Source organism: Saccopteryx bilineata, chromosome 2 (genome assembly GCF_036850765.1).
Source record: "Saccopteryx bilineata isolate mSacBil1 chromosome 2, mSacBil1_pri_phased_curated, whole genome shotgun sequence".
In the NCBI taxonomy this organism is placed as follows: Eukaryota; Metazoa; Chordata; class Mammalia; order Chiroptera; family Emballonuridae; genus Saccopteryx; species Saccopteryx bilineata.
Window position 1 is genome coordinate 260,300,408 of NC_089491.1, and position 18,699 is coordinate 260,319,106.

The following is an 18,699-nucleotide window of genomic DNA, read 5'->3' on the forward strand; positions in this document are numbered from 1 at the left end:
GTATGAGTTCAGGACAGTTGAAATTACTTAAAGTTCTCCTTAGTGAAGGTGGTCAAGGGAAACAACTTTGACAAGATGTTTTATGAGCATAAAAAAAAGTAGGCTAATTCTGGAAAAGAGAAGAGCCCACGGTTTCATGGTCTTATTTACATGTTGCTGTCATAGCTTCCCGTTTACTTTGGCTGTTGTGTTCTGACTTCCTCAGAGGCACTCAGTCAGTGGAAATGTTTGAAAATGGGACCCAGGCCTAAGGAAGAGCCCTGCTAGCCTGCAGGATTCTTAAGCTATGCTCAGCATTTTAAACATGTGCTGATTTTGTTATTGTTGTATTTCTCTGAAGCGAGAAGCAGGGAGACAGAGAGACAGACTCCAGCATGAGCCCGACTGGGATCCACCTGGAAAGCCCACCAGGGGGCGATGCTCTGCCCATCTGGGGCGTTGCTCTGTTGCAACCAGAGCCATTCTAGAGCCTAAGATGGGAGGCCATGGAACCATCCTCAGCGCCTGGGCCAGCTTTGCTCCAATGGAGCCTTGGCTGCAGGAGGGGAAGAGAGAGAAAGAGAGAAGGGAGAGGTGGAAGTGTGGAGAAGCAGGTGGGTGCTCCTCCTGTGTGCCCTGGCCGGGATCTGAACCTGGAACCTCCACACGCAGGGCCAGTGCTCTACCACTGGGCAAGCCGGCCAGGGCTTTGCTAATTTTAAACAGTAACCAGTTCTTGTGTTGTATCACAAAGGGAGAAAGTCATTTTACTTTAAACCTCCTTTAATACTTCTATTGACTCAAGGAGAAAGACCCTGGGAGCTGACAAGTCCTTAACTCCTCTCCAAGATGTGCAAGCTTTACTTTTAACAGAGCGAATGTGCTAACACTGAGTTTTGGGGGCATGCCCTCACAACTGCAGGGTAAGGCCATCTGTGGGTTTCTTTACATCCTCTTTCCCACGACACTAGTGGATTTTGAAAACATCTATTTGTGGAAATTCTCAGGGATCCAACATCGATATCCAGACCACATTGACAGTATAGACATGTGCAACCTGGGTGTGGTTTATCTGATTATTTTTATTATAAATGTTTATTGTTACTTTTTAATTTAATTTTTTTAACAACAGTTATTGTTCTTTAAACTGTACTTATGTGTTTTATATACTTTTCTGTACATAGGCTATATTTCACAATAAAAAATTTAATTAATTGGATTATAAAAAACAAACACAAGTGGAACTCTCCTTAAAATGACCTTGACATCCAGCCCCCTGGTGCAGCGGGGACTGAGGGGGGGCCGGATGGAGACCTCAGCACCGCCAGGCGGGGCTCTCCTCACTCCTCGTTCTCAGCCAGAGGCCAGTGGCAGCTCCTCGGAAGTCTCTGTAGGAGCTTGAGGCCCCTGTCTCGCCCCTGACTGGGGTCAGAAGCTCCTGCGTCAGGGCCTGACCTGTGCTGTATAAAAACCTCTGCTGAGCATCAGTGGTTAAGATCGGCTCTCTGCAGCTATGTTGTGTTTGAAATGGAAGATGTCTCTAGTTTTCTTCCAGTGAGCTCTGCTCTCGAGGGTTTCCACGGTCTTGGCAAGTGCCAGACAGCTGTCTAGTCTTTACAGTGGTTTTGATATTAGCACAGTGTTCCCTCATTGAAAGCCATGTGTGTGCACGTGTATGTATGTTTCTATGTATACTGTAGACACCGTGTTCCTGTAATGGATCATGGGGTGCTGTAAACTCAGTGACTGAAAGGACACCAATGTTAATGAAATTGTCTATACCTGCACTATCCATTACAGCCACTGCCTACTAACCTTGTATGGCCATTGAAATGTGACTAGTCCAAACTGAGAGGTGCTGTAAGTGTAAAATACCCACAGCATTTTAAAGTTCTAGTACAAAAAAAAAGTACGTACAACTTCTCATTAATCATTTTTTTCTTGATTACCTGTTATATTGTTTTAGATATAAGAAGTTAAATAAAGGATTACTAGAATTAATTTTAGCTGACTCACTTTTTTAAAATGTAGCTACTAGAAAATTCAAAATTATGTGGTTGATTCACTTTATAGTCTATCGGACAGTGCTGGTCTGTACTGTGTCTTTATATCGCAAGATAGTGGAAGGGCCTGGAATTTCTGGAATTTTGTTTCCTACCTCAGGGTTGTTGTCCTGGCTGTGTCCTCTACTTGAAATGCTTTTCTTGCAGAGCTTAGCCTGGCTGGTTTTCTTTGACACTGAGGTCTCAGCTCAGAGGTCACCAATTCTAAGAGGCCCTTTCTAACCACCACTCAAAAGAAGCCCAAGTTTCTGCTGATCACATCCCTTGTTTTTCTTTGTAGCTTCCTGTGTTTTGATGTGTTCTTATTTATTTGTGTTTATTGTTACTTGAGGGTAGTCTGACTTGTGAGAACAAGAATTTTAATTGCCTGGTTAACATCCTACCCCTTAGAGCTTAGAATAATGCCTAAAATAAGAGGAACTCAATAATTATTTGTTGGATGGGTGTATAGAAGGATGGATGAGTGGGTGGGTGGGTGGGTGAGTGTGTGGGTGGGTAGATGGATGGGATGTGGATGGATGTGGAGGTAATGGGCTAAATTTTACTTTTGATCATTTCCATGAAATTGATATTTCCTTTCTTTTTCTTAGGTCTTGAAAGGAGACTATAAAACACCAGCCAACCTGAAAGGATATTTTCAGGTTAGACACCCCAAGGGGAATTCTGATTTCTGTCTATCCAGCCGCACCACTAGCTGCATGCCTTTGGCCACTTCATTCTCTACTATGGGTGATAGCTTCCTCAGCAGAAAATTTGGTGGGGGGTGGGGGTCAGGCCAGAGGCTCCCTAAGTGTCCGATCCAGCTGGGGCCAGGTCTCATCCTCCCTTTGGCCCGAACCCCCTCCTTCACCTGGTCTCCGGGCTTGAAAGCCGTTAAAGGGACTTGGGAGCTTTTTGTCTTTAGCCTTAAATTTATTTTTATTTAAAGCAGCAATTCCCAAACATGACCCACAGCTAAATTTCCATCAGTCTGCCAAAAGATGAGAAATGGGAGGGTCAGGTGACACAGGTCTATATGCAAACGTACAGGTACATAGGCTTCTGTATCCCGTGCACATCCCCGTGGCTGTGCAGCTCATGTGTCCAGGAGGCGGTCCGTGGACCTCTGGTCTTAGAGCACTCCTTTGCAAGTGAAGTGGTGGTGCTAAAATTACTAGTTTCAAATTGTGTGTGTTTTATTTAACTTGGCAAATAAAGGGCAGCCCTCCCCCCCCCCCCCCCCCCGTGCCAGTCCTCAATTTACTTACCAAGTTAAGAAATGATTGCCCAGGGGACAGAGCTTTTGTGTACATCTCTCTTTTTTGGGGAGGCGTCCACACTCCCGTTGTGGGACTCAGAGACCCGTCGCTTGCCACTGTGTAATAACATTGCCAGGATTAGTCAGCACTAATTCCTTATCTGTTTTAATTGAAAAGGTAAAGTAACAAGAACAGCCAGCAGAAGCAGACTGTGAAGCCACAATCAGAAACGCTTTTCATTTTTGCATGTTGCTTTTGTTGCCCACTGAATATGCATTTTTGCATTTGTGGTAGTTCCAACATTCAAGCAGCTTTCTTCTGCTTTCCTAAGGTTTTTATTTCGGTGGGTTTCTCATTTGCCATTGTGGGTGGCCACTCAGTGCTGCCTGCAATGCATTATTTTTATGTGCTACCAGTGACTTAGCTGTTGCCCCAAGATCGTTTACAATTTTTGGAAACATCCTGATGCTGTCATGCGCACATCACCCTGATTTTGCCTCTCCTTTTGTGGGCCAGGCGTTGGGATGGGGCTCTGTTAAATCATTTTCTAGAAGACATTTTTTTAAGCGAGAGACAGATAATAGGGAAGGAGAGAGATAAGAAGTATCAACTCGCCTGACCAGGTGGTGGTACAGTGGATAGACAAGTATGAGAAAGCAATCAATGAACAACTAAGGTGCCGCAACAAAGAATTGATGCTTCTCATTTTTCTCCCTGCTTGTCTGTCCCTAGCTGTCCATCACGCTCTCTGTCTTTGTCACACATACACACACAGCATCAACTCGTAGTTGCAGCACTTTTTTAGTTATTCATTGATTGCTTCTCACTTGTGCTTTGACTGGGGAGGCTGTAGCTGAGCCAGTGACCTCTTGCTCAAGCCAGAAACCTTGGGCTTGAGACAGCAACATTGGTCTCACACCAGCGACTATGGAATCATCATAATGATCCCACACTGAAGCTGGATGAGCCTGCATTCAAGCCAGTTACCTTGAAGACCCTGGTACCTGAGACCTCAGGTAGCAGGCCGATGCTCTGTCCTCTGCACTGCCAGCGGACAGGCTAGAATACACTCTTAAGCAGTGGAATCAGCAGGTAGAAGGGTCCGGAACTTTTTAAGCCTCTCAAACTACAAGGCTAAAACTGTTTCACATAAGAGTTGGACCAGTTTACAGCCTCCTGCAGTGTAGAGCATATTCAAGAGGCCCAGCTTGCCTGGGGCTGTTATTTGCTCTATAAGGAACAAAGTTTGAAGGAACAGCATGTGCTCTGTCATCATGAGTACTCCCATCCTCAGGGGAGCTGCTCTGCGTGTTGCTCTTCACTCTCCTCCCCTCCCCTGTGCACATGACTACATTCAGGATATTGCAAAAGTTGGAAGTTACTGAAGGGCAACAGTTAAACAAATGGTGGCATGTACATTCTACAGAATCATATGTAATCATCCACAGTGGTCATTGTGAAACCAAAAAAATGGAAAAACATTAAGCCAGCAAAGCAAAGCAGCTGACACATTATGAATGTAACTAATGCAAAAATGTATGCTCACTCCCCTGGGCTCCAGACACCCGCCCCTCCCAGGCCTTTGTTGTTCCCTCCGCCTGGGTGCTTTTTCTCCCTGCCCCCCATCTCTGTGTGGCTGGACTCATTTTCATCTTTTAGATCTTTGCTTCTGGGGTAGTTTCGAACACTAACAAGCAATTCTCTGGTTTTCTGGACACCGACTGGGTGTTTAATAACTCAGTTCATTTCTGACACTGACTCGCAGAGATAGCATCAGATCCTGCAGGTTAAGGGTCCAATCCCGTAGAGTGCCCCTCCTTCAGATGCCACCTGCGATGAGATGCCCAGGATACCCACATTTCTGCCCAGGCAACTACACATTTGGGGGTTTCCCACAACCCCTGTGCCTCAGGTGTGATAATTCTCTAGATTCTAGAACAACTCAAAGGAGTCAGGAAAATACTTCACTTCCTAGATTAGCAGTTTATTATTAAGATTATAATTTAGGAACAGTCGAATGGAAGAGATGCGGAGGGGAGGGCATGGGGGAGGGGAACTTTCATGTCCTCTCTGGGTGCACCACCCTCCCAGCACCCCAATGTGTTTACCAACCTAGAAACTCTCCAGACTCATTATTTAGGGATTTCTGTGGAGGTTTCATGAAGTAGGCATGATCGATTCATCCATTGGCCATTGGTTGTTAACTCAATCTCCAGGCCCTCTCCCCTCCCCAAAGGCTGGGGAGTATGGGGCTGAAATTTCCAACCCTTAAGTCACACCTTGATCTTTCTGGCAAACAGCCCCCCCATCCAGAAGCTCTCTCGGGTCCCCCAGCCACGGTCTCCTCATTAGCATACAGAGGATGCTTGGAGATTCTTAGGGCTTTAGGAGCTGTGTGCCGGGAGCCCAGGACGAAGAGCGGATGTTTTCCATTGCACTACTGCTGGAATGTTGTCCCCGTGTAGTGGCTGGCCCTGGCCACCCTGTGTGAATTAGCCCAGCAATAGTCACTTGTATCAGCCCATTGTGTTGGCCTGTGTGTTTATTTCACAGTCTCTCCCCCCTTAGAATATAAGCTACATGCGACTGGGATTGGGTCTGTCAGGTTCACATATCCCAGCCCCCAGCACATAGTAGGTGTGCAATAAACATTCGATGGATGTGTGTGTGTGTGTGTGTATGTGTGTGCATACCTGTGACACTGAGGGCTGGACCTCAGGGCAGTGAGCCCCTGGCACCCCTGCTTGGCCGTGACCCCTTCCTCTGTCATTTTCTTCCAGGTGAACCAGAACAGCACCTCCTCCCACTTAGGAAGCTCATGATTTCCAGGTAGGCCTGCGGAGCCCTGCCTCTCCTGAGCCCCGGAGCCACTTCTCTAAAGGCCTGTCCTTCCAGAGCCTCCCTGGGGAGGAGTGTCCCCCAAGGTGGGCTGACCTAGCCCTCTAGGAGGTTTCCATGGTGACAGGCTGGGAAGACATTTGTAGAATCAAGGCCTTTGTCTCCTAGCCCTGGACAGGGGTGGGGGCAGGGGCAATGCTGAGCCAACCAGAAGAAGGTTTGTCTGGCATTTGGAAGGGAGGACCAGTGTGATGGGAGACTCTAGACCCATTTTTGCATAGAATGCTGTCTGCCAGTCCAGCTTCTATAAACAGCATCAGGTTGGGCCCAAAGCAATTAATGTTCTAATAATAGCCACGAGCAGCTCTGGTCTAAGAATAACCCCTACAGCAGTGGGCCAAGTGCTCCCCCTGTGTTACTCATATAACCCTCAGCATCCCTGGGAAGCAAGTGACACAACTGTCTCATTTTATAGAAGAGAAAACCGAATCCCAGAGAAGGGCTTTAACCTGCCCCAGGCAGACAGTCACTAAGTGGCAGATTCCCCTTGAAAGTCAGCTCCCCCAGAGGTTGCTTTTACCCAGCGAAGTCAAGGGCACATTTATCCGTCCATCCTTAGCTAAGGGTAGTGGAGCGGGTTCTGAATTTGGGTTTGAACTTCAGTCAAAGATTGAAGAACTCTAGGTCTGGCTAATCTCAGCCTCCATTTTTCACATCTGGAGAATGGGAACATCAGTGTCTACCTCTAAGTGTGGTTGTGAGACAAAGTGAGCTGACCTAGGTCGGAGTGCAGGGTCCTCACTGTGGACATGGGCAGTGGAGTCAAGAACCCAGTGAGTGAGCTCACTTCTGTGTCCCCAGCCTTTCTGAATGAGCTCAGGGAAACTGGGGGGACTTGCAGAGAGGTGGGGACAAACTCATGTGGGTATTTCCCCTCGTCTTTTGGATGGAAACAGCTTCTATCCCAGACCCTACTTTTAGTCTCTTTATCTTATTTTTAAATAGCCAGCATAATTTTTTCATTTTTAAAAAACATCCACTTTGCTCCAGCCTACAAAGCTGGAAACACCCAGTCCCTGTCATTATCAGGGTTCCCATCTTGAATCATGCTAAGATCACGGAGTTCTGTCCAATTCCAGAGAAAAGAACCCTCACGTGGAAACAGGTTTTCTCCATGTTTTCCTCTTACACTATTCCCCTTGCTCTGTTTCGGCGATTTATTAGTAGAATGCTGAACCTTTTCCCCGAGAAAACCCAGATGGATTCCTCGCTTTTCTGTTTAAACGAGAGACCACTTACAGGATGTGTTAGCTAAATTCCTGGTGTAGAATTGGCCATGAATAATGCTAATCCTTCCCTTGCCTTCAAACGTCCATTGGCATTTGCTCTTCATAAATCAGAAAAGTGTACCTTGGAGATCATGGGAGTGCAGGTTGAAATGTGAGCAGGAACCCAAGAAATGTAATTGAAACTCTCTCTGGCCATCTGGGATGCAGAGATAACCCCGCAATCTTATGCGAATGCATGAAGCCCATACATTCTGCAATTACACGTATAAATATAATGATCTATATCAGAATTCTTACTCTGGGCCTGATGTGGTTTTCTTTCTGACTTTCAGATCTCCGCAAGTGGCTTTGTTGCCAAGAAAGGAAGAAATTTTGCCTTGGAGTGGAAATCGGACCTCTAATCCAAGCATATTGCTTGCTATTAATCGCCAAAAAACGGGACTGCTGATGAGGAATGTATTTGCATATGTTTGCAAAGCCTGAATCATTGAAAACTGCCCTTGAAACCCTCTACCTTCGGACACTGGGACTGAGAACGAAGAATATGGAAGTAGCCCGGCTTTTGAAACTTAGGTATTTTATATTTCTCCCCTCGAGAACTTTTTTTTTTCTAAGAAGTGGATTTGCCGCCCCCTTCATTAGCAGGACCGCCTCAGTGGCTTTGTTTGCTGGGACAAGGCCTACAACCTGTGCCTCTCCTATTGACCATTATTTTTTAATTCAAAGAATCTATTTAAAAATTTAATATATGAGGCTTTCTTTGATTCCTCCTCAGTTCTCAATTTCACAGAGAAAAAAAATATATTATTTGAATAAAGAGAACAGGGACTCCTGTGTGTGCGCCTTACTGTGCAGGGTGAACAGATGCTGTTCGTCCGTTCAGAGTTCTGTCGGGCGGACGGATGGCAAGCAGAGGCCTGGAGAAAGGGTCCGCGCAGGGCACAGCTCCGCTCCTGTGCCTGGGGTCCCAAGGGCACCCTCAGGTGCGGTGACTTGCTGGGAGGACTCACAGAACTCAGAAAACCCATTCGAGTCATACTTGTGGTTTTATTACAGCGAAAGGACACAGATGAGTATCAGCAAAGGCACATTGGGCAGAGGCCAGGAGGGACCAGACGTGAGCTTCCAGGTGTCCTTTCCAAATGGAGTCATAGGGACGCGCTTCATTGTCCTAGGAATGTTGTGCGACAACATGTATTCAGGGTTGCCACCCAGGAGACATCGCCTGAGCCTGGCTGTCCACCATTTTTCACTAGGCAGCTATCACGTAGCACAGGGGTAACTGTGTCACTAACCTTGGTTACTTCGTCTGCCAGAGGTCACATGATACAACATGACCCAAGGTCCCCCGTCATAGGGCACCTTTTTGCATAGACTTTCTGGCCCGGTGTGGCTTTGGGTGCCAGGTATTCAAAGACGCTCTTATTAGATACAATATTCCAAGAGCTTGGAGGCAGTCTCCTGGAGCCGGTCAAGGGCCAGTCCTTTGGTATGTGTGGGGTTGGAACTCTGCAAACCGGCTGTGTTAACCCTTTACTGCTCAGCCCCCAGATGCCAAGAGATGGACTGGGCTCAGAACTCAGAACAGTGTTGCAGCTTTAAGGACGGCAACAGTGAAGCTTTGGGAAGGAAGTGACTCACAGGGGCCTGGGGCATGGATGTTTGGAGTCAAGCCAGTTTACCAGCTAAGTGGCTCGAACCTTTGTTTCTTTATCTGTAAAACAGGGAAGTTCAACTTTCTTGTCTCTCTGTGTCTTGAGCTGACGGGGGCGGGACAGTTGATGGAGTTATGAACACAGGAAGCTCATGGTCAGTGCTCCCTGGGAAGCAGAAGACATTTAGCCCCGTTCATTGTTCCACTCGCTTTTGGTGCAAAACCAACCATCCCAAAACTGAATGGCCTAATGCAATTTATTGTAAAATCTCTCAGCTCTGTGAGTTAACTGGAGTGAGCAGGGTGGTTCCCACAGCCAGATGGTGGCTGGAACTTCTGTCACCTGAAGGCTTTTTCGTTCGTATATCTGGTGCCTGGGCTGGGATGGTTGGAGCACTAGAGGCCTCTACTGGGCAGCTTTGTCGTGCTCTCCACACAGCCAGCTTGGGCTTCCTCCTGGCATGGCGGTCTCAGGGTCATCAGATTGCTGAGATGGCAGCTGGCTTCTCCCCAGAGCAAGTGTTGCAAGAGGCCGGAAGCAGCACACCTGCCAGTCAGTTAAGGGACAGGCTTGGACTTGACGCGCTTCCAGTCTGGTTTGTCACAGCAGTCGTTGGGCTCTCCCACATCGCAGGGCGGAGAGAAACGGACTCCTTGACATTGCGTGGTGAGATCACAGTGTGGAAGAGCGGGAGGGAGACATGTTGCGGCCACCTGGAAAAGAGCAGCCACAGGCCTCATAGAAAACAATAGATCAACCTTACCTGCAGGTCATCACATAACCTATGAATTCATCAAATGTTCCCTTTCTTTAATTAAACATGTGACTATCAAATGTTCCCTTTATTCAATTAAGGTGCAAAATAAAGACCTAGCTTTCCTTTACTATTGAAATTATAGCCCCCCCCCAAAAAAAAGCTAGGTCATCCAAAACCCCAGCCTCCACCCTGGAGCCAGGGACAGTTCTTCCTACGGATGGAGCCCTTCCAGGTCTCCCCAAGACCCAGATGTGGGCTTAGAACCCAGAGGACATCTCTTACCTTCGTCCTCCTCTGTTCTAAGCAAACACTTCCCTTCAGGTGAGAGCCCTGGCTCCACCCACCGGGCTTGCTCTGACCAATGACCCCACTCCGCTTACGTCCTCCGGGCTGGATTATTTTCATCTACTCTTGTGTCTCTTACAGCTGGGTTTCTTTTTTTATTTTATTTTTTTGGTTAATTTTTTTTTTTTTTTTTTTTTTTGTATTTTTCTGAAGCTGGAAATGGGGAGAGACAGTCAGACAGATTCCCTCATGCGCCCGACCGGGATCCACCTGGCGCGCCCACCAGGGGCTACGCTCTGCCCACCAGGGGGCGATGCTGTGCCCCTCCGGGGCGTCGCTCTGCCGCGACCAGAGCCACTCTAGCGCCTGAGGCAGAGGCCAAGGAGCCATCCCCAGCGCCCGGGCCATCTTTGCTCCAATGGAGCCTTGGCTGCGGGAGGGGAAGAGAGAGACAGAGAGGAAGGAGAAGGGGAGGGGTGGAGAAGCAGATGGGCGCTTCTCCTGTGTGCCCTGGCCGGGAATCAAACCCGGGTCCCCCGCACGTCAGGCCGATGCTCTACCGCTGAGCCAACCGGCCAGGGCCGGTTAATTTTTTATTTTGAGCTAATTGTAGAATGATGTTAAGTTGCAAAATTATTACAGTTTCCCCACTGCTGACATCTTATTCAATCGCGGTCAATATCAAAACCAGGAAACTGACATTAGTACAATGCTGTGGACTATAGACCACAGACCTTATTCAGTTTTCACCAGTTTTTTGCACATATTTATCTGTATGTATTTTCAGGATTTTGTTTCCTTTTAGTAGCAGAACCTTCCATATACCGCCCCTTCCACACACACAAGCACAAGTTACATGTAAAAGCTCAATCTATTTCCATTTTATTTATATTTAAGTCTGAATAATGTTTTATTTTTTAAAAATAACCAGATTCCCTCTGTTACATTCGTCTAAGACTCACTCTTGACGCTTGTCTCGTAAGTTCGACAATTATATTTAAAAATATCACAGTTTTTATGCCGGTTGCATAATTTTATTTTGTGCATTTATCCATCCCATCCTAAAGGCTGGTCCATGAAAATATTTTCTGACATTAAACCTGTCCATGGCCCAAAAAAGGTTGGGACCACTGCTTTAGATAACCTTAATCCTTTCAGAGAACTTAAAACAAAATGACCCAAGTCATCCTTGTAAGTCAGAAGATCTCTATATCCTTTTCCCTCCATTTTCCAAAGAAAGGACAGGACAGGAAGCCTGACTTTTCCTCTTTAAAATGGCATTGCCAATACTAAGTTTTACAGTTCTCTGGCACCTTACCACATTCCCCACTGGTTTTATATTCTAAGTCAAATCCTTGACTTAATTTGCTGAAGAGCATGAGGCTGTAATAGATATTTAACAGACAGTTCATTAAAGAAACAAATGTTACTGATTAATTTCCTATAAACTGCACAAATCTTTTGCAACTTACATAAATTAACTGGCTTTCGTTTTACCCGAGTTTCCCTTTTCCCCAAAGTCTGATTAAAAAAGAAGTCCTTAGTGAGTTTCTTCATGCATTAGCTGTACGTAGACCAACAGCTTCCGGTTTGTGGTTGGAGTTGGGCATGCCTTCTACCTTGGCAGCAGTGGAGTGGTCAGGATACCTGTTCACATGGGAGTCAGTCCTTGGGTGATGTACTTCTTTGGCTGATGACTGAGCCCCCAGGCTGAAAAGGATGTACTGGATCTTTTGGCATTACTGGAAGTGCCTCTTGGACAATCAGTCTCTGGGTGGCTTCTTCAGCGTTCCTGGGTTGAAGAGTCCTTTTAGTTTAGTCCAAAGTTGGTTTTTCCAGTTGATAGTTCATAAAATTAGTTTGTAATCCACATTGGTTCTGGGAGGTAGATGCTGGTACGTTCGCCTACTCCAGCGCCATCTTGTCTCTCCTAAAAGCTCAATCTATAAAACATGAAAATGGCTGTCCTGAGGAGGACCCCAAGGCTGTCCCAAGCTCCAGCAACTTTTTAATTGATTTCAGCGAGAGAGGAAAGAGAGAGAGAGAGAGACAGGAACATCAAGCTGTTCCTGTATGTGCTCCGACTGGGGATGGAACCGGCAACCTCTGCGCTTCAGGACGATGCTTCATCCAACCGAGCTATCCAGCCAGGGCTCCAGTGACTTCTTTATGAAGCACTTGATCATAGTCAAGGTTTTGCATTTATTTGACTTGGTGATTTGATTCACGTTGGTCTTACTAGACTGTAAACTGAACAAGTAGGGGAACCGTCATTTTTAATTGTTCCCATTTTATCCCCATATCATGCCTAGCGCGTGAAGGGTGTGAGAGCCAGCCTCCTACGTAGCCCGCAGTGGTCCGCACCTCCTGCTGGCCACGCCCTTTCGTACGATGTCCCTATCCACACTGAAGAAGGATACAGAGTATAGCGTTCAAGATTTAGATAAGATGAATGGTTAAGCTTGACCTTCAGATAAAACAATGACTTTTTAAGTATTTTACAATATTTAATGGGACATCGACTCTAATCTTAGTCACTGTTTGTCTGAAATTCAAATTGAACTGGGAATCCTGTGTTTTTAGTTGCTAAACCTAGCAACCCTAAATAGGGCTGACCATGCAACCAGTCAGATATTAGGGAAATGACAGTGTGTGACTTCCAAGGTTAGATCATGAAGAAAGCCTTGTGCCTTGGCCTTGTTATCTCTTGATTCAACTCATTCTCAGGGAGGCTGGTCACTGTGTCATGAGGGCAGTCAGCATGACAGAGGTGCACATGGCAAGGAACTCAGGCCTCCTGTCCACAACCAGTGCCAGCCTGCCAGCCACAGGAGTGAATCTCCTCAGAAGAGGGTCCTCCAGCTCCAATCAAGCCTACCAACGTCCGCGGTTCCAGCTGACATCTTGACGGAGACCGCAAGGGAGACCCCAAGTCAGGACAAGCCAGCTCAGCCACTCTTGAATTCCTAGCCAAAGAAATTGGGATAATCTTTATTGTTGTTTCCAGCCTCTCAGTTTGAAGGTAACTGTTCACACTGCAATAGATAATACCTAGGAGCTCTTTATCCCATCAACTAATGATGAATGAATGAATGAATGAATGAATGATGAAGGCTGTGGTCCTCATCTCACCTGTGTACTTTGGAGGATGCTTGCTTTACAGATAGTGCCTCAGGCCAGCAGGACATCATGTCCCAGCTTTTTTTTTTTTTTTTTTTAATAAGAGTTTCTTTTTTTTTTTTTAAATATTTTATTTATTGATTTTTTTAGAGAGAGAGACAGAGAGAGAGAGAAAGGGGAGGAGCAGGAAGCATCAACTCCCATATGTGCCTTGACCAGGCAAGCCCAAGGTTTTGAACCGGCGACCTCAGTGTTCCAGGTCGACGCTTTATCCCACTGCGCCACCACAGGTCAGGCCATGTCCCAGCTTTTAATATAACGATAGAGTGTTCACAAGTTCTTGAAAGGGTAGAAACCATCTGTAAGAAACATTTAAAGGGAAAGCAAATTTACTCATCCAGCTGATCTGGATTTTCAGTTCAGGACACGATATATATTTTTGTGATGAGATTCAAAATAAGAATGAGCCATGTGCAAGTGTATAATGTCAGTGTCCTAGAAAAAGGTACTTGTGCTAGACTTTAAATATATCAGCTTTGAAGTGCCACTTGCGAACTGTTTCTATGGTATCAACCTATTTCAAGTTGTAACTGAGCAAAGATCCCCCCCTCAAGTCTTTTGAAGGCAAAGTGGGAACAGTGCAGATTGGCACAGGCTGCCTGATGGGTGATTAGGTTTGTGGACTTGGGGGTGGAAATAGAACCTACCTCAGAAGGTAGAGGAATTGTGCTGATGTATGCAGAGGGTTTGTCTTTGTGACCCTGAACAGACAGGAATCACTCTAAAAGTTTTAGCTCAAATAAGTAGACAGAAATGGTGTGGAGTCCCCTACATGGAATAGTAGAGAACACGCTGACCTGGAAGTCTGAACTCGGCTCCAGAGCTGGCTCTGTCCTGAAACTCTGTGTAGTCCTGGGCACGCTCCTTGTGTCATGGCCTCCTCCATCACCTCATCTGTGAAAAGGGAGGGATGGACCGCTGAGTGTCCGAAGGCCCTGACCGGCTCCTGCAGAGGAACCTTGTTGCTTGGCAACCCCTTCTGGGAAGGCTATGCATTTGAGTACCTCATTGGGAATCTAAACACGGGCCTGGATGTCCTTGAGTCCCATAGCAAAGGTTTTTCTGGGCAGGATGGATATGAGATCCTGAATCGAAACTTCTGGCTGCCTCTCTTTTTGCTTTCCTGAGTCTGAGCATTTGAGCCTAGAAATCCTGAAAAACTATTGACCACTGAGGTTGAGACACCTTCCATGCAAAGCTATGAGATTGGGTCTGTTAAATGAAAATAGCTATAACCATGTACGAACCACTTACTATTCTAGGAGTTTTAAATGTATTAATTATCCCTCCTCCTTTTTTTTGTTCCTGAAAACAACCCTTTTAGAGCCATACTGTCATTATTCCCATTTTACAGGTGAGAATACTGAGGTGAGGCAACCTGCCCCAGGTCCCAAACCTAGAAAGAGGAATATTGGAGATTGGAATCTTTTAATTTTTTAAAAAAAAATTCTACAGAGAAAACTTTTTATTTTTCTCTTATCTGAAATTAAGTTGTCTACTTGATGCCCTATCACCCTCAAATACTTTAGTATTTCCAACAAAGACATTCTCCAGTGTAAGTGCAGAACAACCATCAAAATCAGGAAATTAAGAGGAACACGTCCCTACCATGGAAACTTCAGATTCCATTTGAATTATATCAGTTGTCCCATTAACTTCCTTTATTGCAAAAAGATCCAGTTCAGAATCATGTTGCATTGCATTTAATTGCCACGTCCCTTTAGTCTCCTTCAGTATGGAACAGTTACAGAGTCTTTGATTTTCATGACCTTGGCACTTTTGAGACTATAGCTTAGCTGTTTCACAGAATGTCCTTTATTTGGGTTTGTCTGATGCATCCCCGTGATTTGGTTCAGGGTGTGCATTTGGGGCAGGGCTATCATAGAGTGATGCTGCGATCCCTCAGGGCATCCTATCAAGAGGTACATGATTGCCATTTGTCCCATTCTTGAGGATGCACACTCAGATCATCTGATCAGAGCCTGCATTTTTAATGACTCAACAATAGCCCACAAAGGCCTCTTCTCTAGAAGTCACATGGTATGTGGGGTCTATTATGTGAAACAAATCCATTAGTCCCTAATGATCAGAGTAACTGCACCTCCATAAATTCTAATGTAAAGCTACAGACACAGCTTCAGAGAAGCCAAATTGAGCTTACGTTATTGGCTTTGGGCTATAGACAGATGCATAAATATTTTCAGGCCCAGACTCAAAACAGCTCATCTCATCTCCTTGTTTCCCTCACTGCTTCTTTTTTATTTTTATAATTTTATTTTTTTAATGGGGTGACATCAATAAATCAGGATACATATATTCAAAGATAACATGTCCAGGTTATCTTGTTCAATTATGTTGCATACCCATCACCCAAAGTCAGATTGTCCTCTGTCACCTTCTATCTAGTTTTCTTTGTGCCCCTCTCCCTCCCCCTTTCCCTTTCCCTTTCCCCCCTCCCCCCGTAACCACCACACTCTTATCAATGTCTCTTAGTCTCACTTTTATGTCCCACCTACGTATGGAATACTGCAGTTCCTGGTTTTTTCTGATTTACTTATTTCACTTCGTATAATGTTATCAAGATCCCACCATTTTGCTGTAAATGATCCGATGTCATCATTTCTTATGGCTGAGTAGTATTCCATAGTGTACATGTGCCACATCTTCTTTATCCAGTCATCTATTGATGGGCTTTTTGGTTGTTTCCATGTCTTGTCCACTGTGAACAATGCTGCAGTGAACATGGGGCTGCATGTGTCTTTGCGTATCAATGTTTCTGAGTTTTTGGGGTATATACCCAGTAGAGGGATTGCTGGGTCATAAGGTAGTTCTATTTTCAGTTTTTTGAGGAACTACCATACTTTCTTCCATAATGGTTGTACTACTTTACATTCCCACCAATAGTGTATGAGGGTTCCTTTTTCTCCACAGCCTCTCCAACATTTGCTATTACCTGTCTTGTTAATAATAGCTAATCTAACAGGTGTGAGGTGGTATCTCATTGCAGTTTTGATTTGCATTTCTCTAATAACTAAAGAAGATGAGCATCTTTTCATATATCTGTTGGCCATTTGTATTTCTACCTGGGAGAAGTGTCTGTTCATGTCCTCTTCCCATTTTTTTATTGGGTTGTTTGTTTGTTTGTTGTTGAGTTTTATGAGTTCTTTGTATATTTTGGATATTAGGCCCTTATCTGAGCTGCTGTTTGAAAATATCATTTCCCATTTAGTTGGCTATTTTGTTATCAGTTTCTCTTGCTGAGCAAAAACTTCTTAGTCTGATGTAGTCCCATTCATTAATTTTTGCCTTCACTTCTCTTGCCTGCCTCACTGCTTCTTAAGTGGATCGTTGGTCTATTAGACTCTTTCCGCCTCCCACCCCAGCTAAAACCTCACTTTCTAGTCTCTTTCTTGAGTGCATACTTCATGTCAGGCACAGTGATACCACACATCACTGGCAATACAGAGCCCCCATTAAACATTAAATCACAGCCCCCATTCCCAAGAAGCCGACATTTAATTGACTTCATATAGATTCTCATTTGATAACAACCATGGGAGGTTGGATCCAAGTTTTTTTATTCTAAGTCCAGTGCTCTTCATTCACTCCAATATTTGCCCCTTGGATCCTTTTGTCACTGGGAGAGAAAAAGAACATATGGAAGCATTAACAGCTAACACTTCCTAAGCATCTACTGTGAACTGAATACAGGTTTAATGGCTTACATCTTTTATCTGATTGGGTTTTCAATCATTTTGCATAAGAGAAAACAGGCTTAGAGAGATGTAATCACATGCCCAAGGGCCCCAGCTGGTAAACTGCAAGCTGAGATTGGAACTCCAGGGCCCATGTGCCAACACAAGAGTCCACAGCTGGTGAGGGATTCCCTGGGAGGGCTAATTTTCATTGTATCCTCTGAACTTAGCACAGTGTAGGCACTCGGCACTTTAGATCAGCGAATAAATTAAATTTACTTACCAACCTGTTGGAAAAGAAAGAAAATGGGAAGATTTCCTGGAGGGAATACTTGGGGCCTCCAGAGTTTGCCCATTCATCCCTTCATTCCCTTAAACTCCTATATAAGGCTCTGTGCCCAAACAATGCTTATACTGCGAGACCCCAAAGATACAGGTTACGGTCTTGACCTTCATTATTCCCATGTGAATACTCTGTCCTGGCCCCCTTGATGTCTCCCACAATACTTCACTACTATCCTATGGACTGGTCCTATATTCCTAAAGTGACCAACTTTTTTACAATGAAAAGGAGGACAAAAGTAAATTGAAAACAATATCGTAAATAAAAGAAACATTTTATTTATTGCAACAATAATACACTATAATATGATAAATGCATAATAAAAACATTTGTAATATTTTATATTGTAATTATGCTTACATGCCTATTAATTTTTAATAATAATTGTAAGAAAAAAGTACTCATTTAGATAGAAATACATCACATCACACAATGGATCGACTGCATTGATCAAATATGGACATTTACAGATTAGTCTTCAAATATCAAAAAGGAGGACATGTAGGAGGACACTTTTCGAGGGAGGACGGAACTTAGAAAAGAAGGACTGTCCTCCACCTGAATGATTACCTTAATATTCCCATTTCACAGATATAGAATTTAAGGCTGGCAAAGGAGCCCGCAAGGGAAGCTTGGCAACATTCACACCGTTCATTACAGGCTGGACGTCACCACGAAGTGAGTGCGGCCTGGGTATTAGTTCCCAACCATTTGGGGTGCTGAAAATCCACGTCTCCAGTTCTATTAACTTTCTTTGTTTTTTTCGTTGAGCTCGTGAGGCACCCAGGCTCCCAATTTTTCGGTAAATCCCATTGAATGAAGGTGATTGAGAATCGTTTTATGATCGCAGTTCATTTTTCCCGCCAATTCACGACTGGTTTGGCGACCATTCTCCTTCAAAAGTGATTTGAGACGTTCTTCATCGAATTCAGAAGGCCTTCCGCTGCGGGACGTGTCATCGACGTCAAAGTCGCCATTTTTGAACTTTGCAAACCATTTCCGTGCTGTAGACTCGCTTATGACACCTTCTCCATACACGTCGCAAATGTCCCGGGCTGCTTTGGCAGCTTTTTGACCTCGATGAAAAGCAAAGAAGAGCAGGTGTCGAAAATGTTGATTTTTGCCTCCTGGGTATTCCATTTCTAAGCCTTAAAACTAATAAAAAATTACATAACTCAAAAATACAATTAACATAGTTTTGTAGAGCAGAAAGAGTTTTATCGAATGAATACTTACCCTTTGCCAGACAGCAAACAAATCGTTGTAAAATAAAAGAAAATATAAAAACGCTACGAACTTATTCCCCAACCCAATAGCATTTCATCCCTGCCACTCTAAACCAAAGCCGCTCACTCCTGTTGCTACCATGGCAACCAG

General features: G+C 44.9%; 1 protein-coding gene and 1 long non-coding RNA gene across 2 annotated transcripts in view; one reads left to right on the forward strand and one right to left on the reverse strand.

Annotated features, from left to right (window-relative positions):
• TPST2 (tyrosylprotein sulfotransferase 2) overlaps positions 1-8,241 on the forward strand; it is a 48,521-nt gene extending 40,280 nt beyond the window's left edge. Inside the window, exons 4-6 of the mRNA XM_066260259.1 lie at positions 2,633-2,683; positions 6,061-6,109; positions 7,740-8,241. Coding sequence (XP_066116356.1) covers positions 2,633-2,683; positions 6,061-6,102 — 93 coding nt within the window. The 3' untranslated portion in view covers positions 6,103-6,109; positions 7,740-8,241. The remainder of the gene's footprint in view (positions 1-2,632; positions 2,684-6,060; positions 6,110-7,739) is intronic.
• A 9,336-nt stretch (positions 8,242-17,577) lies between these two features.
• On the reverse strand, positions 17,578-18,686 carry LOC136323219 (uncharacterized). Its single transcript, XR_010728941.1, has 2 exons — positions 18,559-18,686; positions 17,578-18,477 (listed from the first exon to the last, which is right to left on the reverse strand). It is a non-coding gene; the product is annotated as an uncharacterized lncRNA (long non-coding RNA).
• Positions 18,687-18,699: the final 13 nt, after the last annotated feature.